The sequence below is a fragment of the Macrobrachium nipponense genome, chromosome 19 (assembly GCF_015104395.2).
Source record: "Macrobrachium nipponense isolate FS-2020 chromosome 19, ASM1510439v2, whole genome shotgun sequence".
Lineage (NCBI taxonomy): Eukaryota > Metazoa > Arthropoda > Malacostraca > Decapoda > Palaemonidae > Macrobrachium > Macrobrachium nipponense.
Window position 1 is genome coordinate 85,127,008 of NC_061088.1, and position 27,980 is coordinate 85,154,987.

At 36.3% G+C, this 27,980-nt stretch overlaps 3 protein-coding genes across 8 annotated transcripts in view; 1 reads left to right on the forward strand and 2 right to left on the reverse strand.

Annotated features, from left to right (window-relative positions):
* Window positions 1–210: 210 nt before the first annotated feature.
* Window positions 211–3,551, reverse strand: LOC135218665 (pigment-dispersing hormone type 1-like). 2 transcript variants are annotated; one of them, XM_064255124.1, is made up of 4 exons: window positions 3,468–3,551; window positions 1,402–1,501; window positions 636–800; window positions 211–453 (listed from the first exon to the last, which is right to left on the reverse strand). In XM_064255124.1, exons 2-3 carry the CDS (start codon window positions 1,498–1,500, stop codon window positions 660–662), a joined length of 240 nt encoding a protein of 79 aa, XP_064111194.1. In that variant the 5' UTR covers window position 1,501; window positions 3,468–3,551; the 3' UTR covers window positions 211–453; window positions 636–659. The 2 variants fall into 2 exon arrangements, with proteins under 2 accessions (XP_064111194.1, XP_064111186.1); XM_064255116.1 differs by lacking the exon at window positions 3,468–3,551 and adding an exon at window positions 1,872–2,002.
* A 1,944-nt stretch (window positions 3,552–5,495) lies between these two features.
* Window positions 5,496–19,874, forward strand: LOC135218591 (uncharacterized). 4 transcript variants are annotated; one of them, XM_064255025.1, is made up of 10 exons: window positions 5,496–5,579; window positions 8,325–8,552; window positions 8,741–8,887; window positions 9,229–9,933; window positions 10,051–10,482; window positions 11,370–11,615; window positions 13,123–13,305; window positions 17,527–17,622; window positions 17,903–18,777; window positions 19,349–19,874. In XM_064255025.1, the coding sequence occupies exons 2-10, from the start codon at window positions 8,331–8,333 to the stop codon at window positions 19,467–19,469; spliced, it is 3,027 nt and encodes a 1,008-aa protein (XP_064111095.1). In that variant the 5' UTR covers window positions 5,496–5,579; window positions 8,325–8,330; the 3' UTR covers window positions 19,470–19,874. The 4 variants fall into 4 exon arrangements, with proteins under 4 accessions (XP_064111095.1, XP_064111086.1, XP_064111079.1 ...); XM_064255016.1 differs by having other exon boundaries at window positions 5,540–5,597; XM_064255009.1 differs by having other exon boundaries at window positions 5,574–5,714.
* The window catches only part of LOC135218635 (peptidyl-glycine alpha-amidating monooxygenase B-like), a 90,842-nt gene continuing 82,730 nt past the window's right edge, over window positions 19,869–27,980 (reverse strand). For both annotated transcript variants that reach the window (XM_064255075.1, XM_064255082.1), the window contains one exon: window positions 19,869–27,597. In XM_064255075.1, coding sequence (XP_064111145.1) covers window positions 27,386–27,597 — 212 coding nt within the window. In that variant the 3' untranslated portion in view covers window positions 19,869–27,385. The remainder of the gene's footprint in view (window positions 27,598–27,980) is intronic.

The window sequence follows — 27,980 nt, forward strand, 5'->3', positions numbered from 1 at the left end:
GAAGAAGGAGAACTTTGTTTGTAATGGAAATTTAGTTGTAGTAGACAGTTAAAAGCAGATTAGGATTGGTTTCCACCGCCTGTCGGGCTTAGTTATTTCCAACAGCGTTCGTTGTCATCATGTATTTAAGATTTTTTTTTTAAATGCTGCTGTAACTATTACCTAGTCACAGACAGCATCTATACCAAGCAAGACCAGTGAAACATTCAATTATTCTATTACCTTTATTTTAAATCATTGTTAATATAACATTTTATGACCGAAGGCGTTTAAAACAAGTAATAAGATCAATTTAGATTTCATTATTCATAATTACAACTGACTATGACTGGAAGATGCAATACAGTTCTTGCCACTTAGTTGGTTATGTCCGTGTAGGTGTCCAGGAAATTTAGTTTACAAGATAATATTCTACAATTTCCCTTGGAGATGTATCGGTAAGCCTTTTCTAACCTGAAAAACAAAGAAGTTACAATTTTGGTATTGATGACAAATACCTATTGACGATTTATCTCGTTAATATTTACAAAAGTAAATTACGTTTAAGAAAATCAAGGTTATATAAAATTTCCATTTACATGAAATCTATCACAAGAAGAGGTTTTGCACAGCAAGACCGGTAATACTATACCAACCTAGATTCCGGGGCCCTGTCTTTCTTATTTCTTCCCAGCTTCAGCCATGACCTTTGGTATCCCTAGAATTGAGTTGATCATTCCCGAGTTGCGTTTCTGGGCAACTGCTGCACCCCAGGGGCCGTGCGTGACGCGTAGGATCTGGGCTGCCAGTTCTGCCACTATCTGCAAGAAGAAGTCGTTGGTTAGTCTTCACCGAGATCGCAAAATCTGCCTCGGAGGATGAGAGTTGTACGTTTACCTAGACCGTGGTGGTTGTATCTGCAGTCTGGGAGAATTTTCCACTTGTTAAATATATTTAAAAATTGTTTAATATCCCACCACAACGTAGTCAGGTGACTATAAAAGTTACTTAGATAATAAGGATAAATACAGATCACAAAATCTGCCTCGTAGGATGGGATTTGTGTGCCTAGACCGTGGTTGTATCTGCAGTCAAAAAAGACGATATGGGAGAGATTTACACCTGTTAAATGTATATATAAAAATAGTATAACATGCCGCCAAAACGTAGTCAGATAACTATAAAAGTTACTTAGATGATAATGATAAATACAAGATAATTTCCGGTATGAAAAAGAAAATAAGACAAAAACTGTTTCTGGTCTCTCTGGTCGTGCTGACCACAGAGCATTTGCTTGAGGGATGATAGTATGGGGTAACATTGTGTTGTATGTGAACCCTTCCATTGCTCATCGTCTGCCATGATCCTGTTCAAGGAGATTCAGTCAATACGATTAACGGGAGATTATTAATTCTCTCTCACCTGTCGTTCGGTAATCTGTAGGTCATCCTGTTGGGCGGCTGCCATGCAACAAATGGCGACCATCATGACTACCATCACTGCGACGAATTTGATCTGCATCCTGAAAGGAGGGAAATGATGTAAGTTACGATGGTACTATCAGACCAAGGAGCTATAAATGTTTCCGGCATCGGCCTAATCGATAACAGATGAGTTTAACTTTTATCGAGATTTGTGAATTTTAGCTGTTTTTATTTTTGATAGGTGAATGACAGGGATTCGAATAAGTTTTAACTCTAATGAGAAATTTTAATTTTGTCTTTTCCTCAAACCAGTTTAACTTCATCCAAAATTGTTAGTATTAACTTTTTTTTTCTGCCATTTTTTATAGATGAATGACGAGACCTCAAACCAGTTCAACTTTATTGATAAATTTTAAATTTTTATATGAATGGCGGTGCTTCAAACCAGCTGAAGTGTATATGACGCACATGGCGATTGGTTGCTAGTGAATTACGCAGAAAGAGGAGCTGGATTTGCTCTCGAAGGTGGAAAGAAGAAGGTGATCAGAGGAGGAAGTGAGGATCCAATGCTGAGATCGAAAGAGATGCGTCCACTTTTTATGCAGCGCGGAGACCCCTGCTTATCCCCTACCAATACACAGTAGGGTTAGCCCACGGTTTGGGTTAGCCTAACTGTCCACCAACCCCCCACCCCTCTCTCTCTCTCTCTCTCTCTCTCTCTCTCTCTCTCTCTCTCTCTCTCTCTCTCTCTCTCTCTCTCTCTCTCTCTCTCTCTCAGACGAAAAAAATCGATCTGTTAAGTTTTTAATCGGCATTTTATGCACCATCCTATAAAAAAGATATGAAGTCGATTTTAGAATGTTTTTACTGGTGTTCCTGGTGTTACGAAGTGGATTTTTCCCCGTAATTCAAGTTATACTTGAAATTTAAATTTAAAATCAAATTTGAATGGTCCCGGAGTTATACTAAATAACGCAACATTATCTATACCCTCCATGACAATTCTTGGGATAAATTGTAATGACTGCTTAGAGGGAGCTGCGTTTCCCGGGAAACGAGAAATGCAACAGATACGAGGAAGATCTCGACTACAATATCTTTATCTTACATATTATAAAGTAAGGGATACGAGGCTAACCGTAAACAGTTTAAAATGAGTGGACAGCAGATCTTATCAAGTAAAATACTTCTTCGTTGTTAATATTATGCAAAACAATCAATGGTAGTACATGAGTATAAAAAGCCACACGAAGCAGCGTTGCATTACCGGCTAAATTATCCGACGTTTTATGATAGGAAAATGTATTATTTAAAAGACGCTATCCCACAGCTTCTCTTTATAGTATAAACTAAAGAACACGATGCTGACTATAAAGATGACACTTGTTCCCAGCGATTTCTTGTCTTTGTTACGTTATTATATATTTATGTACACTCAGTATAACATGATTTAAGGGAAAAGTTAATTTCAGCGTGCAAATTGTCCATTTCGTATAGAACAGTTTATAAGTTAATGGACGGAAGGTAAACTGCAAAATTAGCGAATACTAAGAAAAAAAAGCATCAATAAGCGAATAGTTTCAATATTTTCAGATTTTCGTTAATCCAACAACTTTGATGCCAAATTGTCAATCACCTGTGCGAAAATGTTGCCTGTTACCAATCTCGTACACGGTGCACTGTAGGCATTACTTAAGGGTCCGTACAGCGTCCTTTTATGAGGCCACTAGCTGCAACCTCTTTATTTTTCCGTTCACATTCTTTTTCTTCTTTCTGACTTTCCACCCTCTCCTAACAGTTGTTTCCTGTTGCAACTGCTTTGAGGTTTTCCGCCTGTTAGGCCTATACCTTTCAAACATTCTCACCATCAATATCCCCTCTCAGAGCAAAATAACCCCATAGGTTCCAGCGCTTGGCCTTTGGCCGAAATGCCGTATTCTGTTCTATCCTAAGAAATGAACCCTGACCGCACGTGAATTACTCTCGCTTCGGTTCACCCTTGGTGAGAAAAAGGCGTTAGTAACGCCCGCTGCACAGCGATTCAAATCCCCTTTTTTCCCTTACCAGCGGGTCCTTGAAGCCTTGTCAGATACAGAGGAAGACCACAATGAAAAGGTCCATTATGCCGTTTCAGCGGACTTCTTTCGCCAGCCTTACACTCCGCCTGGTACGAAAGTATTCATTTCGGATGCAACCTTTATATTGTTTTTCAAAAATATATTCTTTTCCTTCGACATTTTTGGGGAAAGTGGGGATGGGGGAAGAAGGCGTGGTTACAGGTGCGGTAAATATCTGTCTCTTTTTAATATCTTACAAGGGTCATAAAATGCATCTGGTTTGGGGATGATCAACGAGACAGAAGAACGAGATAAGGGCCAATGAGTCTAAAATAAAGAAGAAGAGTCTTTCGTTGTTAGTAGCATGTTGATTTTGTTGCAAAAAACGGATAATAGAGATGAATTAAAATAAACATTTTGAAGTAACATAAAGTAAAGTTACACTAAATAATGAGTAAAGTAAACAATTAAGGGAATAAAGCTTTGCACCTCATAAACAGTGTAGTGTGCTGCAACTGTGTTTGTGGAGTGAACGCTTAGGAACCAGGAACCTGGAACTGATTGTACTGTAAATCGAGCCTTCCGTCGTCTCTCCGTTACTTTCCTTCATTTATTTATTGCTAATGTCTCTTCTTCAATAGCTGCAATCTTATTCCGTTCTTAAACAAAGTCCTCTGCTTCTCTTTTCCGTCACTGATTATACAGTTAGGCTCGAAAGAGGCCGCATGGCATATCTAGAATTATCTGTTGGTATCAGTTTTAACAGACCGACGACCCAAAGGATATCGAAATAAGACAATATACATCAAAACACGTTCAAATGGAGATTCTGTCAACAAGTCATTGTCTTCAACTACTGCCTTTGTTGGACAAGGACATACTTTGTGCGACTTCTTTTGTTTTGGAGACCGGTTTCAATTACGTCTTAAAATTGCATGGCCCGATTGTTTGGTACGATTAAAGAGAAAATCATTTAGGCTGATTGCCTTTCTTCGTTCAGTTTCCTGACACTAATTGACTTCATCAAACTTGCTACTTTATTTCTTTTGACGGTGGACCTTGGATGGGCTTTCTTGAAAACATAAGAACGCTTTAGACCGTTGACATATTGTATCAAATTCGTTCCCGGCGCACCCATGTGAATTTGAATTTTATCCTTTTTCCACCTTCAGATGAAAAGATTGCAGTGAATCGCTATCTTTACCGAGACCTCTTGTTAACTCGGGAAATTGACTTAAAAACCAGTAAAAACCATTTACTTCCCTCATTAAAAAAAAAAAAATATTTACTGTTCTGTGATGAAAAACAAATATCCAGTTTTAAGTTAAGTGGTTGAGTCATGCTTTGCGCTTTAAAATTTTTGAGTTTTATTAGAATTTCTGCTTGGGAACATTCAGTGTGAACCTTCGCTATAGTATCTATGATGCGGACGAAATTTTCCTTATAAAAACTATACCGCTGTTAATGAGGAAACTCTGTTGGTTGTGCACGAGTCGATTAATCTTCCAGTTTTTCCAATGCTCAAATGGGTGAGTACTAATGACCCACATTTGGTGTGAATTTCTTGGTAGTTTGATGTTGTTCACGAAGGATGTTTAGAGTTAATCGATTCTAAATCTTGTTAAGTTTCTCTGGCATTTTGAACTTGTTAGAGGCACGCTTTTTTTTTTTTTTCGTGTGTAGTAGGCCTAATAGTTCTCTTTCCATTTCGTGTCGCTCGGTGACCTCGGCAGACCTACACTGTAAACTAAAACGACTTAGGATCAACGTGAAAAGACGAGAAGAGTAACAAATTAAACTGTAGTACCGTGGCTCAATCCAGGTCGTGCAAGCAACCTTGACTTTTGTGATTGCGTACGATGAATGTTTCTCGAAATCACGCATGTTCTTATTTATTTAGAGAAAAGTGTTTGTGCATATTGCGGAGAGGGAAAAAAACTAGGAATTGTAGTTACTAGACTTTCCAAGGAAGCAGAATTTGCGAGCAAACTCAGCGCCACCTACAACTGTGGTCTGAAGTCGCTCTTCTTAGAAACGACTCCTTGTTTAAAATTACCTTTAGGGAATGTTCGAGAGCGGTGATGACTGGTGAGGGTTTTTACCTTCTGGATACGACACGGTACGTTTCAAAGTATTTGTAAGTTCCCGTGTCGTCGTTCGAGTTTTTAAATAAGCCGCTCTTTCAGGCCAGTTATACACTTGATATGTGTTGTCAGTTATTGCAGTGTAGTGTATGGATATGAAGTTATTAATGGTGCGACATGCTAATTGTTTCGTATAGTGTCTCCATTGAATCCAGGTTGAATTATTGCCGTACCTTGCTTTATATATAATTTATTCTGATCCAGAGCATTTAATACTAGGTAATACTAGGCTGAACACTGATGGCATGTGCAAGACTCGAGAACGATTAATTAATTTTCGTCCGCCAAGCGTTTATATCTCTCTAGACGTGTAAGATGGATCAAAGTGGTGTATTGTGTACTATTCCAAGTGACATTGTTCCTGTGTGTACTGCTGTTTTTCCGCCTGTGGTCTTTGGTTTTAATTAAATGTGGATTTCAGAACTATAAAACCAACTCAAACAAGGACAAGTCATGGTTTCAGTGGGCGCCTGCGTTATATCGATTACCTAAACCAACATTACGAATATTTTTTTTTTCCATTTTGATATACACAAATTAAAAAAAAAAATTACGAATATTAATCATGTGTGCTTCATCATAGGCACAGAAACTGATTACAAATAAAGTACAAAATGTTCAGTTGGGGAAATTCTAAATTTTTAGTTACATGAACCCGTTACAGGAATTAAAATGGCAAATATTACCTCCTTCATTTCGTCCAGCAAGTAGACGAATTTTTGGTGAATATTCACACAAGAGTGGTCTATTTACCGAAATATAAACGCAGCAAAAGGCCGCTAGGATAAACGACCGTCTGGGTTTTCGACGTAGGGGTTGAAATGGAATACCCAATTCAAAAGTAGGTGTTTACTTATGGAGTTTGGACCCACCCCCCACTACCGCCGTTTAGTTGAGTAACCTGGGTATCTGAATCTCGAAACATTACCATTTTTTTTCAAAGTATATAATGTTAAGGGCTGCTGAAAAGCTAGTAATCCTGTCACATTTTATATTGAAGTGTGACAGAGATCAATTCTACCGTAAGTATTTTTAAAACTAATAACCCCAGAACACCCAATTTTCAATTGTTTGAACCTCTGGCCAGGTAGGAATTGATGCGTTAGATTTAACATTATTTCCCTGTAATCGTTTAATGCTAGACTTTAGTAAATAAAAATACAGATTCTTGGCTACGTATTCTGTAAAATTAAGGATAACCAAATATTTCCTGATCGTGTGCCAGCTACCTTTGTTTCAAGAATTCATTAATGCAATCATGATTGCTTATAAATAAATTTACATTCTCGCGTTAGTGAGTGTAAGTAAATCTCGATACATATCAGCTTATTATTATTTGAAGATTCATATCATAGTCATAGAACTAAATGGAACACGGGGTGAATGTACAGATCGTCAAAAGATATTATGCCTAATATTAGTCTGGGTGTTACTGAAAAGCCATTTGAATAGATGTTTCACCAAGTACATCTAGCAGCAGTAGCCAAGATACCGATTATCCTTGCTGTTGTCTCGATTTTTCTCATTTTTGAGTCAAAGGTCTGTTTCTAGGCCGTATGACTACAGTATGCAGCTTCGGGTTTTTGTATTATTTTTACAGGCTATATATGAAGGTGTAGCCTATGTAGGGGTATTGAAGTCACATGTCAACACTTAAATCATTAATTGTTCTTAACAGTTAAAGCTAGTGGCACAGCAGAATACTATTGCTTATGTTATGCTTTTTAATTTAATGGTCCTTAAAGTATCACATTTAATCAAATTAACTTTTGGTTACATAAAGATTGAACTTTTTACTAACGTTTCCACTTCCTTTTTCAATTGCATTGCAGAGCTTCAGCAAACTGGTAAACCATTAGATAGTATTTTTATATAAAATTTATTGCCAAAAATATATTTAATTTCATGGTTCATAAACTAATCTTTTGTGTCTTAAAATTAAATGCTTACTCGAAATAATTCAGTCTTTTAAAAGTTTTTAAACCAATTTTTATGACTAAAATGAGTAAGGAGGCTCTGCATTCCAATCTGCCCTAATCTTAGTTTGTATATAAAGTTTTTTTTTACCAAAATATATTATGCTCGTCAGTGGCGTGATCGGTATGGTCTTGGCCAGTCACCTCGGTGGCAGATAGTTCGATTCTCGGGAATTCCAAGGAGTTATGAGAGATGTGTATTTCTGGTGATAGAAGTTCACTCGCGACGTGGTTCGGAAGTCACGTAAAGCCGTTGGTCCCATTGCTGAATAACCCACTGGTTCCATGTAACGTAAAAACACCAATGAAACAAACAAACGAAAAAATATACCAAATTATTTAAAAACCGTTGTTTTATTGAAGTGAAATGAAAACTAATGATGGAAAAAGCTGGCAGGTTGACAAGGCATTTAGTAGAGAGTTAAGGGATGTTTCAAAGAACTTCTCTGTTGTACTGTATAGTACAGGGACGAGCAGAAAGGCGACTGCTGCGAACGAGAGAGTTGAGTGGATAAGTCAAGGTTGCATAACTGAGAAACTTCAGTACAGTAGTTATTTAATTTTAGCTAAGGCGACTTGGGTGAATCAACCAGAGGATTCCAGGCTGATGACTAACCAGTACTCTTGAATCTAGATCTGGATCCAGGTAATACGTATATGAAAGAAAGTAATTTTGAGTGTTATCTTGCATTAACAGAAATTAGATTATGAATTATTTTTTAATCAAGTGCTCTCTTTTAACAGAACACAATGAAGCACAAGGTATCCACAGTTCAACATGGTGAAACAGTGGCCCTCTTAATTGTGATTTTATCCAGCCCTTCATTTACACAAAAGGCATTTTTCAACAAACAGGGAACAGCTGCTTACACGGGAAGTAAAGGTTCCGGAGAGGTGATCGTTTCACTGGATAGTAATTACTGCAAAATTCAGACCAATAAAGTGCAATGCTTCTACAATAAAACTGACAAGGTAAGAAAAAGGCCGAGGAATTTTGATTCTGTCAGGTTTATAGAAACTAAAATTCATTTTACATAATTATATTGTTACATCGACAAACCATATTTTTTACAATGTACAGTACCAGCAATCACATTTATACTAAATCTACCTTCATTTCATTAAAGTGTGTTACTAATTCATGAAACTTGATGCTTTAGTTGGTGGTGGTTCCAGCAGAGATTACGCTACCTGATTTAGTGCCAGAACTTCAGATTCAGCAAGCAAAAACAGTCCACATATACCCAAACTGTGTACCTTGGGTCACTGCTATAGGAGTAGGCCTCTTAACTACTCAGCCCCACAAGGTGAATCATCACAGATTTGCTTTTAAAGACATTCATATACTTAACAGCTGTGTAGAACAGACTGCAGTTTGTATAAAACCTTTTGTTGTGGATAAGCATTCAAAATCAAGCACTTCTTTTGTACTGATATTAGTTATGACCACCTCATTTAATTTGTTAGGTTTTTTTCAACTTTTATTGCATTATAACATTTTTATAAAGTTAATTATTCCTTTTTAAACTCTTTATAAGATAGCACTGAGAGTATGTAGATAAAGTTGCTCCTATTTTGATATATTCTTCCGAAACTTTTATACAATGAATTGATTTTTATATGCTAAATAGTCTCTTATGTTCACCAGGGTTTCATGGCAGAAAGGAGGCATTGTGGATTTTGGCTTCAGATGTATAGATCAAAAGCTGATCTAATTTCTCAAGGACTAAGACATTTGAGTCTAGTGGACAGTAATGTAAATACATTAAGCCTGAATCGCCTTGAAAATTTCAGTGCTGATAACTCTTCTATTGTGAGTGTTGAAGGAGTTACTTGGGAAGGCAGTGTTTCGTACATCACAAATACTACTATCCTTAGAGCAAGTAATATGGTTTGTCGAAGCAACTGGACAGTTAGTAAGAGCCACATCGATGTCGTGAGCACCGATGGAATTTCATTTGAGGGCTCGTCATTGTTTATAGCAGACACTGTTATTGCCCACATAGCATTTCACGGTATAAGAATTTATACTGGTGTTGCAAGTTTTACTAACGTCATTATTAATGAGGTGGAATCCTCGGGTATTCTTCTAAGAAGTCCGCGTGTTCATTTAGTTCTAACCAATGTGACTGTCAACGATGCTCAAACTGGTTTTATCAATGTGCTAGGTGGGTCAAGAATCTCTCTTCACAACGTAACTGTGAAAGGAACTTCTTTGGATGTCGTTTCAGAATACGTCAAGTTTGAAGATGAATTCATTCCTCTTGATATGAGCGCTGATATCGATGAGAAAACCAGGAGTTGTACCTTTGACATCACAAGAATCACGTGCGATTTCTCCCATTTCAATGAGGTAGGTTTCACAAAAATGGAGTATTGTAACGAGCTTTAATTTCATTAAAAAAATTTTTGAATTATATTATAAATTAATAGGTGGGTGTAATAAGTAACATTATAAATGTTTTTCCAGACACTAGTTTTTCATGCCGATGAAAATGATCGATATGCAGAGGTTAAGAATGCTGTCTCCTTAGAAATTCTTACAGTGTTTTGTAATCTGGAATTGCACTTGGAGAATGTAACAGCAGTCATTCCACAGCCACTGAGTAGGCATAATCTTGACTGGAGTAAGTGTAACTTGACAGTGATAATCTCGCATTCCATCATAAAAGAGCTTGCTGTTGGATATATTTCAACACTTACTCTCATCAATACTACATTGGAATTGCTGCACAATACTGTAGTGAATGACTTCATCATTGAAGATTCTACAGTTTTCAAAGCCTACAACTTGAATATAACTGGTTCAGGGAGCACTTGGAACGGATTTCATATCTTGAGTGCATACAATACAACACTTAATGGTCCTGTTAAAGCAATTGATGTCCCCATTCTTGGCACTGTAAGTATGGGTTCAAGGTTTTTATTGAATCATCTACACCTTAAATTCCTACAATTACTTTGGTGCAGGGAAGTGAGGAAAACTTGGCGAAGTAGTATAGACTGACTGTAGATCTATTACTTGGTAGGATTGAGATGCAAAGATATACGGAATCCTCGGAGAAAACAAAGTTGTAAGCTGGTCATTCAGAAAAAACTCTTGTTTGATATGATTATTATTACCTCCAATACTGTGTGATGCAAAAGGTCTTTTAAAGAATTTCTGCCACACGTCTTCCCAAGCCTTTTCACTCGTCCCCTGATCTCCAGTTCCTGTCTCTTTGTTCTCATTCAAGTAGGTCTTGAGTTTTCTAATTCATGTTATATCCTCAGATCAACAATGTCTTAGGAAGTATATATATAGTTTTAGCGCCATAACCATGATTAATGCCTGATAAGAATACAGGTTGTACCAGACTAAGATATAATCTTTTGTATGCAGTTTCAGTATATATGATTTTTAAATCTTATTCAGTCTGTATAATTTAAGGATTTTTTAAAAAATATATAGTATGCAGTACATATTATGGAATGGCTTAGAATGATGAAGTAAAGTTACCAAACTAACCTTATTTCCCAAATTACCTTGAAAGTTTTGGGGTCGTGTACATGAAATTCCATATTTTAGTTTTGTATGAAGTTAATCTTAAAAATCGGGTACGTATTTTTGCAGTTTGCTTCAGTGTCAATCCTGAAAGTTGATTAGTAATGTTAGGGTAAAAACTGTCTTTGTGGAGTTTGTAGCTTTGTGGAGTTTGTCAATTTTAAGGAGTTCAGAGGAATTGTTTTGCAGTGATTTAATCAAATCATAGTGACCTGTATATAATAATCTATTAATACACCTTTCAGTTGAAAGGGGAGTCCTTTGTCATCGACCATGTTAATGCTACAACAGAAATCTCGAAGCTTCGGGTTCTTACTTTGTCAACTAAGGCAATCTGGATTAGAAAGGGCTCTTTGGTCATAAGTGATTTTGAATCATTGGTCTTATTTGAAGGTGCTATCTACATTGAAGAGGGGGCTTCACTACAAATACACTTTGTGAAGGAGCCATTGATTTTGCATGCTTCAATATCTGTAGCAACAAAAGATCAGGTAAAGTAATATTTTGGCTGTCTTCGTAGCTATCCATCAAAAGTTAAAGAACATGAATAATAGATCTTATTGTGGAATTAATTTTTAGAATGCAGTAATTATTTTACCCTAGTTCTCCATTTGAGCTAGGATACATACTATACCGTTTTTTTTGTTTTTTTTTCTGTCCATCCGCCTGTGGTGTTTTTGTATGGTAACACTGCGTCCCGGGCTTTAGATAGTTACGGTATGTGTAAGTTTTAGGTAAATAGAAGGATATCTGGGTGTACATTTGCACTGAAAAGTGTTTTAATAATTTACTGTATGCGAATTGCACCGTTAATGCCCGAAATGTATTATTATAATCGTTGAATGTAAGCTGAATGTAACTGTCTAAAGCCCGGGACGCAGTGTTACCATACAAAAACACCACAGGCGGATGGACAGATGGAAAAAAACTGAGTATAGCCATTTGAAGAACCAGTAAAATTTTGTTCCCATTTGCTAATTATGAAGAATTGGTAACTACAGATAAGTAATAGTGGTGGTTTTCTTGCCAAGTTGTGAATCAGTGAAGTTAGTCTGTTTAGGCATTAGGTCAGCTTAATTTATGGACACACACCAATAGTTGTAGAATTAGCTGATTAGCAGTTAAAGCCTGCACAGTAGTGGGTCTGTCTGTGTACTTAAAAAGAAAAATATAAAATCGCTGTTTGTGGAATGGCTAAAGTAACGAAATTTAGGAAATTCTTACACTGTCCAGACGTGTCATTTATACCTGAGCTTAGGCAATGAATATGTAATATGTTCACTAATATACAGTACTCGGTTGTATTATGCTCCAGAATGGTGCATATTTTGTTCTTTAAGACAAATCCTTCCCACGTTGTAAGTGCATCTCTATTTAAAAGATATTAGAGCAGTTAGCATATTAAAGGTATTTTGCATTCTTCTCAGGAGGAGAGAACTGAAATTTATCATAATTCCACCCCTAACCATCCCTACATCTTTCCATGTTTGCAAAAGGATAAATGGGTTGGACAGTTGGGGGAATTATAACAGTTCCAATAACCTAAACCAAATTTTGGCTGCATGTAGTATGTTTATATGACTTCAGCTTGCATATTGAGGAAACAAAATGAATCGTCTTCTATATATACAGTTTTTAGAAATACCTGGGATATATTGATCACTATCTTAACAAGCTGCTGTGAAAGTTAATGGAGTAATTCTACAAAATAGTTCCGCACGGACTGCAAGGAACGTAACCGCGAATATGACATACACTAGGGATTGGGGCGTCCAATGTATTTCGCCGTGTTTAGTACTGGCCCCCGGGGGTTAATTACAGTCGTCCGAATAAATATTACTTAAAATTATTGTTCAGGAGGTAAAACTGCACAGAAAACCGCAACTGCCATAGTCTAGGCCACCGCGGAATAGTACTGTAGACCTGCCGTTAATGGAATTGTAAAGCATGGGTATTAATCTTTGTAGGCATTTTATTTATTTTTGTTTGGAATTGCAGGTGGCACTGAAAGGCCTGTCTAAGCATGCGCAAGCGAGTATAATGCACGTACGGAGAAGAGGTGCTAACCCAAATGAAGGATTGAATCTTACAGTTACTGATGTGCACCAGTCGCCCTTCTGCCGGTCAAGTAGAAGCTTTTTCCTTGCGGTTATAGAATGTGACTTTTTGTCAGTGCCAAACGTAAGTTTACTTAAAGTTTTGAGTCATATGTAAATTTTGAAGTGCTGACAAGGAGTTTTTGTAAGTTTTAAGTGAAGAATTTAGTGAACTTTAAACAAAAAGGAAGATTTTGTGAGTGAAATTAGAATACTGTACTGGTCATTGTTTTACTAGAACCTACTATAGCTTGAGTACAAAGCTATGTCTAGAACTTAACCTTTATGGTGATTATCTCAGAGAATGCCGACAATTCCGCGCAGGATAATTCAGCGCATGACAATTCAGCTTAGAGACAATTCAGCGCATGACGATTCAGGGCAAGGGCTATTCAGCACAAAGACATTTTGCGAAATGAAATAAAATAAAAACGTGGAAAACGAAGAAAACGGTCGTCAAATTAATGTGTTATTTGTAACATTGAATTTTAAAAAGCAGACAAAAATATTTATTGAAATGACATACTATAGAATATTCCTGTACAAAAATATTAATACTAATTTATCTCTGCAATTCATGAGGTAGTTTATATTTTGTAAGTATTCCCATTTGTTTGCTCGATTCCCATATTTACTAACTGGCGTTTTTATTGCCTTATCTGTTATCTGATAATTTGCTTTTTTCTGGAATCGTCGTGTCCAGCTCTGATTCTCAGTATCCTTTTCTCTGCGTTATCTTGTTCAAATTTCAAATAAAAACTCCACATAACTTATTCCCATGAACTTCCATTAACATGAATTCGACCTCTACATGTGTCGTGTACAACTCCAAGACTCATTTTCATTACGAATTTTTATACCTAAACGATAGCGAAATCCATCTAACAGAATGTGATCACGACCTTTCTCTTAATAAAATGCGCTCCATGGTGCTTTTATTTTTTATTTATTTATTTGTTATTACTTTTTTTCCTCATCGAATGCTTGCAAATAAAAACTACGCTCCAGAAAAGGAAATACATCCAGTCTGAGTTTAGAAGAATACCGTAACTATTATTCGCTTGTTGTTATAGCATGAATAACAACCGTCAATTGTTCGATGGTTGAAAGTGTAAACCATCTTAAATTATTACCAATATTTTTAACTGCAAGTAGTTAGTTTTGTTTTCTGTCGCCAAATCAGAAATAAATTAGTATAATTTTAAATCTATTTAAATACATATATTTCATTTCTTGAATTTCAAAAATAATTTACAAATAAAAACTAATTTGATCACTGTTTTCTTAATGTTCCCTGCTTTTGCTTTATTTCGCCAAATATTTCGCCAAATTGTCTCTAGAGCTGAATAGTCCTTGTGCTGAATTGTCTCTAAGCTGAATTGTCAAGCTGAAATGTCATGTGCTGAATTGCCCTGCGCGGAATTGTCGGCCCACGCCTGAATGAGAGACAAACCACAGTCTCTCTCCTCCTATTACTACAAGCTTTACAATGGGGGAGAGGTGTTATTTTCATTACATACAATTTGTCTTCCTGTTGCTTCCTCTATTGTACAGTATGTGGTTTTATCATGGATCCTCTCATTGGCACATTTTGGCTAGTGCCCACAAATATTTGCAGTACTGTGGGCTCATGGTGGACCTGAAGTTACTTCCAATACTAGAGTATGTTGAACTCAGCAGTCTTTGAGCGCCTCAGTGGCGTGGTTGGTTTGGTGTTTGCTTCTCACCTCTGTGGTCGCGGGTTCGATCCTCGGTCGGCCATTCCATTGAGGAGTGAGAGATGTGTATTTCTGGTGATAGAAGTTCTCTCTCGACGTTGTTCGGAAGTCACGTAAAGCCGTTGCTCCCGTTGCTGATTAACCACTGGTTCCATGCAACGTAAAAACACCATACAAACAATCAGCAGTGTTTGTAAAAACAGGTTCAGTTATTCGAAACATAAGTACGATTTGTCTATAACCTGTTTTCTTTAATCAAGCCTGCTTCACAGATTCGCTTTGAATTTTATCTTCTTTAATGTTGGTGATGCTGAAGGTATATGATACTATCTAAAAATATGGAATTCTGAAGATATTGCTTTATTGTGGTTTTCTTCAGTCAAAGGGTTCTTAACTCTTAAAAGTGTTCCACAGAGTAATGTTAGAGTTGTACTCTGCCCTTACTGTCAGTTGTGAGGCGACGGTTATTAGTGAGGTCGTTAGTATATTGATTGTAGATGACCTGTCAATGCCCTTTGCACCCTTTGGTAAAGTTTTTTTCTACCATGTTGTACCTGTATACAGGCAGTCCCCAGTTATCAGTGGCCTTGGTTAGTGATCCAATTTTATGGAACTTGTATAGCGATGACGAAAACATTACAAGTTTGGAGTTTTTCTTTTTTTTTTTTTCAAAAATTTGGTGGGGGTGTTAAAATGTTTCCAGGGCTCTTATATGCCTTTTAAATGCATTATTTCAAGCAAAATTCATTATAGCGCTGAATAATCCCATTGATTCCAGTGTTTGGCTTTAAATCTAAATTTCATATTCCATTCCATTATTTCAAGCACTCATACTACTGCATTTCCCTTTACTTCCACACTACACCATCTGGGAAGGTAATCTTTTGTCAAATTCTGAAGTTAGTTAGATTAAGAGGGATGTGGAGGATTTAAGAATCTTTTCAGAATATATATCATAGCATGTAAATTTGGTATTTTTGTTAATGGGTTTCAAGTCCATTCCTCTGTAGGTATAGAATCTTTGTAGTCAAGTGCCACATCCTAATTACACTACATGTAGCATTTAAACAATACTAATATGTCATTTTGATATTTAGAGCATATGTATCCCAGTTCTTGAAGTGCTTAAAAGTCTATTCAGTTTTTTATACTGAATATTCACTCAAAATTTTGCAGCAGTTATTCTTGTACCCTCTCTGAGAGAATACGAAGTAATTTTGTTTGCTCTGTCAATGTTAACTAACAGACTTGAAAGGACAGTTCAACTAGGTAAGTTGGCAGTTGTACTGCACCATATTACGATTTATCTCGACGTGTATTCTAAATCTGTTTGATATACTAGTATACTGTATTACCAAGGATATGGGAAATTGTACTTTGCTATCTTAACCATTGACAGCTGACCCATTTGTTATCTGGTGGCTGGGGAAATAAATATTTCTATGATAATTTTCCAGTCCTGCAGTGTAAAGTATATGCTGGTCAACTCCAAAGTCTCCACAAAGTCATAGAAGACTTTCTCGTGCATAGTATGAATGCAGCTGGTGATTTAGCGAGACCAAAAGTTTAGAATGCATTACCATCTTGGAGGATTTGCAGTTTTATAACATGACTGGTCTTTTGCAAAACGAAAAGATTAAATACCCTGGGGTTTTCATACCCAATGAAGAATACTTGAAGTTCTGAAAAGTATTTTAAAAGTGAGCATGGTTATATTCACAGCTTGCCTTTGATATGGCATTGGTTTTAAGGAAATGAGTATTTATTTAGAATTGTACCATGGACTATTTTAAGAGTAGAGAAATGGCAGCGAAATTCTGTTCTAGCACATGCTTGAGTACATGACAGTGAAGAGGCAGATAAACTGATTAAAGAAACTGCAGTTGAACTACATGCTTGGAGGCTTTGATATTGACTGTGTTGGTTTCATCTATCCAATCTAAAATCTCAGGTTAGCTGGCAAAGATCATTGGGTAAGAGGCACACAACAGGATGATGGTTGTGTAAGACATACCTGCCAAACTCATAATTATTAGATGGCTGGTGATTAGGGTATTATAGTTTAGTTGTCATGACTGAAAGGCTTTTGATGGATAAATGCCCCAGTCTCTGAGGCTTGTGGTGGGTATGCCAGATATTGCCTTGGCAGGATTCTTGGAGAGGATGTAGTTAGGTATATGATGCCAGGGGTCTGTTTGGTTTTATTTCAGTAGCTGATCTTGTGCAAAGATTAAATTGCTCGTGTTTCTTATCGCTTTTTGTGGTTTTATTGTTTCTAGTGCACCATAGGTCACAATGCTAGGGAATCTCAATCATCCATTGCCTGAAATCTGCAAGCCAGTATTTATTAAGCCCTAAATAATTATTTTATCCCTTTTGGAGCTAGAATTGTTTTGCTTTTGAATGTCTGCTTTCATGATTGACATGACCATGTATCTTGTTAATTATGCTTGCAGAGTGCTATTGTAATTTTTATTGTTTGATAACCTGCAAGTAATTTTTGTAATACTAACATATCTATTTTAAGCAAGAACATCTGCAAGCTTAGCAGGAGAAAGCATAAAAACTAAGCACTGTAAAATTCACAGGCATCTGTAGAAGTTGATATTAAAAATAGTGTTGGATTTACTGTCGAAGTTTCTTCAGCAGCTTTTGTGAAATTGTACCCATCGTGTGTGTCAAAGGTAAGCTTTTGTAGTTTTCCCAGTTTTCAAGTTTTAAAAAAAGGATATTCACATGCCAGTTTGTTACGCTCTTAAAAAATCTTTTATCGTCTCATGTTAATTTGTTAAACAATTTCATAGCATTTTACATATGTACTGTATGAGCTTGTATATGCGCATAAAATAGTTATCATGGCTTGAAATAATACATGTTATATTAAGTGCAAACATAAATTTTGAAGTAAAAAACTTTGAGACTAAACTAAATATGGAAAGGTTATTTTTTTCCATGATGGCACAGATAGTTTTGGCCAACGTTACTAAAGCCACAACAATTGACAGTGAAGACAGGTGTGAAACATGGCTGGAAGCAGTTGGAGTCAATTTCACTAATATAACTTCAGGAGTCAATGATGTTTCCTTAATAGACTGCTCTGTGGAAATATTTTCTTTGGACCGTGCAGTTCGAGATGTTGATCTTGAAAATACCCATGTTGAGAAGATGATTGGCATTCATTGGACTGAATATGAGGGCATATTCAACCATAGCTACCTCGGAACTGTAGAAGACATTATTGTATCTAGTCACATGACAATGTCTGTCACTACAATAAACCAAATTCATCCCAGAGGCATCACAGTTCTTGGGTATGGAGTAATATCTGGTTGCAACATCAGTGAAATCGCTCCTGAAGGAATCATGGTGTTAGGAAAACTACGCATAGAAAATACTACAGTGGGGAGCATATCTAGAAAGGGAATTGTTGTTCAAGATGGCATTCTTTTCTTGTCTCATGTTAACTTTGCATTATCAGAAGAGTTAAGTATAGTGGCAACAGCAAATGGTGCAGTTGCTATGAAAAATGTTACAGTAGCGGGCAAGAGAATTCATTGGCACGGTTACTTAACGGACAGTTTAAAGAAACAAGAGTTTTCTGCAGCATTTTTGAACACATTGAGTAATATGGAACCAAATGTATCTTTAATTTCTCAAGCTAGTAATCTTGATTCTTCCCAATCAGAAATTTCACATGTAAATGTGATTGGGTATTCTTCAACTGCATCTGAAAAAGTGACATCATCGCTGCTATCTTGGAAAAGTGCTGCTATAATATTGGCTGTTATTACATTGCTACTAATTGGATGCTGTGTTCTTCTCATCATCAGATTGGTCCAGTAAGTTTTCTAAAGTTCTCATGTTGTGGCTTTTAATTAGGTTCGCTTTTTTTTTCTTTGGTTGAAATTTGGTAATTCCAATTGTAAGTGATCTCTTAAAAGCACATATAAATAAGAAGAAAAGCGAGATGATTGCAAACTTGTTTTACAGTTGCCTTGTTTTGCTGGTCTAGGTAAATATGCAAAGTTCTGAATTATCATAGTGCAATTAGGCAAGTGATGCTTCCCAAACTGAAGGATATCCCTGTGCCACTCCAATTTATCATCATCTTTTGGTGGTTAGACAGGGTACCAACCCCAGATTTGCAGTGATGATTTGTCTGAGGTTCACACATCTCGGCAAGATTAATAAGAGTCCCAAAGATGCAGCACTTTGGAGATAAGCTAGATAACCTTAACAAGACTGTCATGAAGGTTCTGTTTGTAATAAAAGTGACCTGTGATTAATTACCTTTCATCAAAATAATTGCCATTAATAAAGTTCTATAGCTAGACCATTATCATGCCCTGAAATTTGTGACATTTGATGAAATGGAATAAAATCAGCTTATAGTCCCTCTTTCCATTTCAGGTGCAGCAAAATCCCAGTATTCTCATTAGTCTTTTGGAAGAAAAAAGATGAACAAGTAACCTTGCTTACGGAAAAGCAGCCTTCATCTAACACCATAGAACTTTCTTCACATACTGGTTAAATTGAGCCCATTGGTACAGATAAGTAACAGTCCACCAACACTAATTATTTAATTTTTCTAGTTAAGTCTGTATACTGTCGAGTGATGAAAATACTAAGACTGCCTAGAGGACATTTTGATAAATCAGTTTTCCTTTAGGTCTGTAACCACCGAGGGTTGAGCCACTGGTTAACTGCTTTGCAAATCTGAATTTACTAAAACAACCAAAATGTTAAGTGAATACTTTTTTTATAATGATTAGACTACAGAGGTCATATGTTGCTTGGAAAAATTATGGTAAATGCTAGTTAAATTAAGATAACAGCAAACAAATATACCATGAAATGAAGAGGGTAATGTACCAGTTATTATCAATGTCACTGTCCATAAAAAAAAACAATGTGTAGAAATACAAACTGATGCATATGGATATCTTTTATTTAAAATTCATAAAATTAACCTATGTTAACACATTACAATAACTGTACTATTATGAACTGAATATATTTTAATGTCAGGTCTATTAGTACACATTTATCATTTGTCATTCACAACCAAGTATTCTGAAACATTTAATACATTTCAATATATATAAATCTGTAAAAAAATAAAACAAACTTTTTAGTGGAAATACATGGTAGCTTCAAACTGAGAAAAAATCAATTACAAAAAATATATTAATCATATAGATAAATCTATAACCGAACATAAGAGGGGAAATTTGAAAGGAATCGAAGTTACGAGAAAAACTTAAGTATAGACTTCAAAATCCTATACATAACATATCGAGAACAATCGATTATCCTTTGAAGTTTTTGTGCCAGAATTTGTACACTTATGACGAGTTTAAATGAGGCCAGCCCTATGAGAGTTAAGTATTTTAACTCGGTGGTCTGGTTAACGATTCAAGATTAATACTGATTTATTTAAATGAAAATTCTAAACCCAGCAATCAATAAATAATTTACTACTAAACTGGAACGTTTGAAAATCTATAAGAATGTCTTGTTCAGTGTAAACATAGCATAACAACAGTGAAAATTTTTTTTTACAGCTAAGCTGTCCCTAAGCTACTCACCACACCAGTGCTAATACTGCCCTCTCATATTAAATAACCCTTGGCACTTAGTTAAGTTACTTGTAGAAATATGGAACATTTTAACTGGAACTATGACCACCATATTTATATATACATTCATAATCACAGCACCATTTTACATATAAAAGGTACTGCACTTTATACTTGGAACCACAAAGAGCATTGTTTTGTAAGTCCTTAGCTAATTAAAGCATAGCTTTGATGCTGCGTGGTTATGTATAATTTTTCCTTTCAACATTTTATTAGGCCTGCATATATAAGACTTATAAAGAAAATCATAGAAAACTTCTTAAAAAATTTAGTATAATGAAAACTCAAAAAATAAAATTTGGAATGCTAAATGTAGCCTTGTAAAAGTAAGAAACACAGTACACTTATATGATCTCCCTCGCATTTTTTTATTCACTGAGGTTGATAACCAGTTTTATCACTTACTGTACTGAGGAATTAAGTTTAATTGTAAAATGACAGAAAACCATTCAAACAAAGAAAAAAACCTTTAAATACACAGGTTTTTGAATAAGTATATTTGCTTTAGGTAATGTAACTGCTTCTAACTTACAAAATTGTTCCCCCCTATACCTTGCTGATGCAGCAAGGCAGTGTGTGTATGGTTCATAGAAAGCATAAGCCACGACACCATAATTCTCTCTCTGGAAGTTAAAAGAACTTTACTTAAATGACTAGCAGTGTATCACCTTGAATATCAAATGGCTATAGGACTGAAAAAAAAAGTCACAAAATGAGAAAAAGAAATTGTCAGGTTCCCAATCTTTATAGCAACCAAAGTTCAAAATTTCTAGGAAATGCAACAAAAGTTTTCAAGTGATAATTTTTTTTCTAAGAATAAAAATAAATCCTGAAACACACAAATAATAATATTTTGAGATAGTATTGCCTCACAAAAATGTCTCAATTTAATTAATACTTTCAAATTGCATATGCTTTCAGATTCAAAATTGTAATCTACCAACTAAATTTGATATTAGTGGTGAATAGGAGTTTGACTAAGCTTATTCAGTGTAATGTACATTTTGGGAGAAAAAGAAAAGGTTCAACTTTATACTACCCTCTTAATACAATAAGGTTTCACCATATGTGAATTTTTTGCAAATGCACAAATTAGAAATCTGTAGCTACCATGATTGTTTTTTGTATAGTGTTTTTACGTTGCTTGGAACCAGTGGTTATTCAGCAACGGGACCAACGGCTTTACGTGACTTCCGAACCACGTCAAGAGTGAACTTTGTCACCAGAAGTATACATCTCTGACCCCTCAATGGAATGCCCAAGAATTGAACTCGCAGCCACTGAGGTGGCAGGCAAAGACCACACCAACCACGTCACTTGAGGCACTGTAACTACCATGAGTTTTAATAACTGCAATTCTTTCTGGGTAATTGCAGAATTTTAAGATCTCAAAATTTTTCATTTAAACGTTCTGGCTCGTAAGCCTTCGAAGTAAATAGTTTTCAAAACTGGAGATCCATAGCTCGTGAATAAGTTTCTATACTTAAACACCAATGTGAAAAATCTTGCAACCCAAGTAGTTTACACCAAAAGGACAATTCAGTTAACTGAAACTACATAATTCAAATATTTTTGGGTGTAACAAAAGGACTGTTAATCTTTCATTGGTAATTATCAACTGTAAACATTACCAGAGTATACATACCTCAATGGGTGCCGGTCCCAAGCCCAGATAAATAGGGAGGGTTGGTGTCAGGAAGGGCATCCGACTGTAAAAACCCACGCCAAAACCAATGGAATGAGTCGTGATATTGATGAGAATAGGGCTAGGGCGTACTCCGTAAACGACGCACAGACACATCGCCCTAACTCTGTGACAAGGCGAGGGCTACTGCATCATGAGCGGGTGCAGCTAAAGAAGCGAGCTCTAAATGTGATCAGAATAGGCCAGCTCAATATTGGCAGAGTTAATGAGGATAAAGAGAGTGGATATTTTGTGTGTGCAGGAAACTCGATGGAAGGGTAATAAAGCTAAAGAACTGGGGGATGGCTATAAGTTAATCTATAGTGGAGCAAATGAGCAGGGTAGGAATGGCGTTGGAGTAGTGTTGTCGGGGGAAATGAAGAATGCAGTGACGGAAGTGAGTAGAAAGAATGACCGCATTATGAGAGTGAAGATATGTTATGGAGGGGAAACAATGAACATCATTAGCGCTTATGCTCCACAAGTGGGCTGCACAGAGGAAGAAAAGAGCCGTTTTTGGAACGAAATGAGTGAGGTAACGCAAGAACTGGAAGAGCAGGAGAGGACTGTAGTGGGGGCAGACTTTAATGGACATGTCGGAAATGAAAAGGATGTAATTGAACGTGTGCATGGAGGACATGGGATTGGGGAGAGAAACCCAGAAGGAGAGAGTATAGTAGACTTTGCCGTGTCCTTTGATATGGCAATAGTGAACACATTCTTCAAAAAGAAGAGGGAGCACTTGATAACATACAGGAGTGGCGGTAGATGCACACAAATAGATTACCTCCTTTACAATAGATCAAGGCTGGTGGAAGTTAGGAATTGTAAAGTTATCCCAGGTGACCACGTGGCCCCCCAACATAGGCTCCTTTGTATGGATTTAAAGATGAAAAGAGAAAAGAAAACGAAAACGAATGGGGTAAAGAAAATCAAGTGGTATAAATTGTTAGGGAGGGATAATGATAAGAAGAGAGAGTTCAGGAGAAGAGTGCTGGGAGAGGTTGATCTGGGAATTGAAGATGTGGGAGAATGGTGGAGGCATAATGCATCAGTGATTAGAAGACATGGAAAGGAGATACTAGGGGAAACATCTGGAATAGTATGGGAGGAAAAGGAGAGCTGGTGGGGGAAGTGGTGAAAGGTAAAAGGGAGGCAAAGAAGAGATTTGAAGAGTCACAGCTGCAGGAGGACAGAGAAAGATTAAGAGAAAGAAACAAAGAAGTAAAAAGGGTGGTAGCTCAAGCTAAGGCAAGGACATATGAAGAGGTTTATAATAATCTGGAAACCAAGGAAGGGTTGAGTAAGATGCTCAAACTGTCAAAAGTAAGAAAAAAAAGAACAAAGGACATCACCCTTATTAAGCAAATGAAAGATAGGAATGGTACTGTCGTAAAAAAGGAAGAAGACATCCTGAAAAGATGGAAAGAGTATTTCGAACAACTGCTAAATGAAGAAAATGAAAGACTTGTAAGAGAGGATGGACAAGTAAACATGGGAATGGTAATGGGGATATCTAGGGATGAAGTGATACGAGCCTTAAAAAGAATGAGAAATGGGAAGGCAACAGGACCTGACTTAATCCCAGTCGAAGTTTGGAAAGCCTTAGGAGAGGAAGGGGTAGACATCTTGTATGATCTGATGGTAAAAATATTCGAACAGGAAAAGATACCAGAAGAATGGCGGGAAAGCATATTGATACCTATATTTAAAGGTAAAGGTGATGTCCAGGAATGCAGTAATTATAGAGGTATAAAACTAATGTCTCACACGTTGAAGATTTTGGAAAGAATCATAGATAGCAGGCTGAGAGAGGAAGTTAGAATAGGGAAGGAACAGTTAGGATTTATGAAGGGAAGCGGGACAACGGATGGAATATTTTGCATAAGGCAGCTAATGGAGAAATTCAGAGAAAAACAACGAGACCTGCATCTGGTATTCATAGACCTTGAAAAGGCCTATGACAGAGTGCCAAGGCAAGAAATATGGAGATGTTTGAGGGAGAAGATGGTGCCGGAAAAGTATGTCAGAATTATTCAGGAGATGTACAGGAATGTGTATACTAGAGTGAGGAGTAGTGTTGGTGAGACGGATGGATTTGAGATAGGAGTTGGATTACACCAGGGGTCAGCACTTAGCCCATTCATCTTCAACATCGTGATGGATGTAATGACCAGGGATGTTAGAGAAGCAGTGCCATGGTGCATATTATACGCGGATGACATTGTGTTGTGTTCAGAGGGGAAGGAGGAGTTGGAGGGGAGGTTGGAGAGGTGGAGAGCAGCACTTGAGGAGAGAGGAATGAGAATAAGCAGATCAAAAACCGAATATATGTGTTCTAGTATTACTGAGGACGGTGGAAGTAGCATAAGATTGGGTGGGGAAGAAATAAAGAAAGTACAGAAGTTCAAGTACTTAGGGTCCGTATTGGAGGATAGTGGAAGCATGGACCAAGAGGTGAGACACCGAATTCAGGCAGGATGGAATAATTGGAGGTCTGCATCAGGGGTACTCTGTGACAAGAAGGTCCCTCTGAAATTGAAAGGAAAGTTCCATAGGACGGTGGTCAGACCAGCAATGTTATATGGAACAGAAACGGCAAGTATGAGGAAAACAGAGGAGAAGAAGATGGATGTAGCAGAAATGAGAATGTTGAGATGGATGTCGGGAGTAACAAGGGAAGATAGGATTAGAAATGAGTATATAAGAGGATCAACAAAGGTAGCTGAAATATCGAAGAAAATACAGGAAGGAAGGCTTCGATGGTATGGACACCTGTTACGAAGGGAGGAACGTCATGTTGGAAGACATACGATGGAAATGGAAGTGCAGGGTAGAAGGAAGAAGGGAAGACCAAGAAAGAGATGGCGTGATTGTGTAAGGGAAGATATGGAATTGAAAGGTATAAATGAGAACGAGGCACAAGACAGAAATCGATGGAGACGACTCATTCGTAATGGCGACCCCATATAAAAATGGGTTTAAGCTAGGAAGAAGAAGAATGAATATATTATTGTCAATGAATATGTAAAGTTGCATTCCAGGTAACTAATAATGCACAGAGTTTAAGCTTACAAAAATTTGTTAAAAGTATACGTATGCAATAATTTTTTATACTAAAGGTATAAAACATGTCTGGGCAATGTAAACTTCTTTACTGTTTGTACAACTATACATGTACTGTACCTTCGGTATGGCTGAAAATTATTGTATAAAATGTGTATATTGTGGCTGTTGCTTCCTACATGTAATTCAAATACCCTTTTGTCTCTCATCTAAGCACTTGAATAATTGAGTGACTTGAGTTTGGCATCTTGAGTTTCAGGATTATACATAGTATTCACAAAACATTTATATAGCGTTATCACCTCAATAAATAGTTGGCAACATTTGTCATCTACAGCTTCAAAGCAGACTAAGGATATTAAATAGTTACATATTTTAATAATCATATGAATTAGATTAGCTTTGAAAGCTGACATGGTGGCATGATTACTGTGAATAGATTATACTAGGTTAACAATGGATGTGAGGTATCCAAAATTTACATGAACTGCATTTTCAGAGTAGGTTGTTAAGCTGCTAAAGTACTTTTAATCCAACATGTGTGGTTTTTAATGAATATATAATTTGGATTACTGCATAACTCAAAGTTTTCAATCTTAATCTTGTAAAATGAGAAAATTTAGCACCTCTGAATGCATGTAAAATGAGAAGAAAAGTAAGCTTATATATGTTGTTGTCACTAATTATTCTGTACTATAGAACTTGGCAAAATAGAGAAACTCAAATTGAAATGAAATTATCAGAGGCAAGGTTTCTTCTAATGAAGTCATTTTTATTGTACTGCAATAAATATTCATCTAGATTTAAATGTTTTCAAAATTGGCTGTAGTGGTGGTATTTGGAACAAAATTCATGATCCCAACAACATTGTCTCAAACTTTAGTTCATAACATGTAGACTATATCTTTTAAGCAAATTACTGTCCTCTTGCCTAAGGTAGGTGCCTATCATCCTAGGCTACCTAGAGTTTGATTCACATAGCTTTGTATGATTGTTTAAAATAATTGCCCTGAAAGTTGGTATGACTTAGTTTAATTTTTATTCAAAGATCTTTAGATGAAAAAGAAAATATTTACCCACCCAGTGCTTTTACCACTAAGGATTTACATGATTTGCAAAATTTATAACTTACGGACTTCCAATTTGTACGTACTTCCATTCATCCCTGTGCTAGGTATAACAATAAAGAATTGGGGAAAAAGTAGTGTTAAGGCTAAAAACTGGCATCTGGTTACCTTGTGAGGGGAAAAAACTTACACTACTGTTAACCCTTCTGTACAATATACTGTTGTGTTTATATACAAAGTGAATAGGCATATTACTTGTAAACAAGGAATATTTTTAGTATAACGGCCTTAAGTGTATCCTATGATAAAAACATGATCCTTTTTATATATCACATAAAATTCTCTATAATCACACAAAATGCTGATATGATCCTATATATGATCCTATATACAGTAATATACTTGCTAGTGCATCCCCTTCATACTTGCTCAAAGAAGTGTGGAACTTTGCAGTCCCCTAAGATAATGTATTCAGTTTTAAATTACTACAGTACAGTATAGCCAACATTATGAAAGGTATACTGTCTTAATACGTAATAGGTTACAAGATCGGTGAATAAATAGGAATCCTCTGTGAGTGAAAACATTTCTATACAGGTGCAAGACTATATAAAAGAATGTATGTCCATACATCCTGAAACCTACTAGACATTACAGTAATACCTGATACTATATACTTTAAATCTACATGAGCTAATGTGAAGTTGTCTAATAAACTTCATTTGAATCATTACCTATGGTATGGCAATAATATGAACTAAGTATCATTCTACACTAATATGCTTGAATGCTGCCAGAATAAAAGGGATTGCAGTGGTCATGCTTCAATTTTTGTCATAAGTTTAGAAAAATACTGTACTCGAGTAAAAAAGATTTAGCATCGCTAAGTACTTTTTAAAATATCTCAAAACCATTTACAAAAACTAAAACAAAAATAACTGGTCTCTTTATACATAACTACTTTCTAAAAATGGATTTATAAGTGGCCTCTTCAGGCTCTCGTGGCAACTTGGGAGAATTCTTCTATGTCCGAGTCTCCTGAATCAGGTGCATCGTGATCCAGGTCTTCTGTTGCAACTTTCTCAAATCCTTGGTGCTTGTTGAGAAGAGAACCTAAGTTCAGGCCATTTTTGTGCTTGGAAGGGATGCCACGAATAGAAGAGCTCAGAGTTCCATTACTGAGGCTTCCCATTCGAAAACGTCCTGTTTGGAAGGATAAGAAATCTTTCAGCAAGAGTAAGTAATATACACCATACATTTTCGTAAAACTAAACCAATTTCTATGGGTACTGTAAAACTAATGTGAATAGTGGTCATGTTCCCTTGATTGACAACAAAAATTAGTGTGGTGCTAATAAAAACTCATAAGTATAAAGCAAAAATTTTATTCAAATTTAACCAAATCACCTTTATTAAGCCTAAGCTGAAAAGACATGGATACCATACTCTACAATGGAGTTGCAAAACAAAAATAATTGAAATATGAATTCTACATTGTTCCAATAATATTTAAGTTTGTGGTGCAATTGCATTAGCAGAGTCTGGGTAATGGATAGAAAGATCTTGAAAGCAACTCTGGCTCCCAC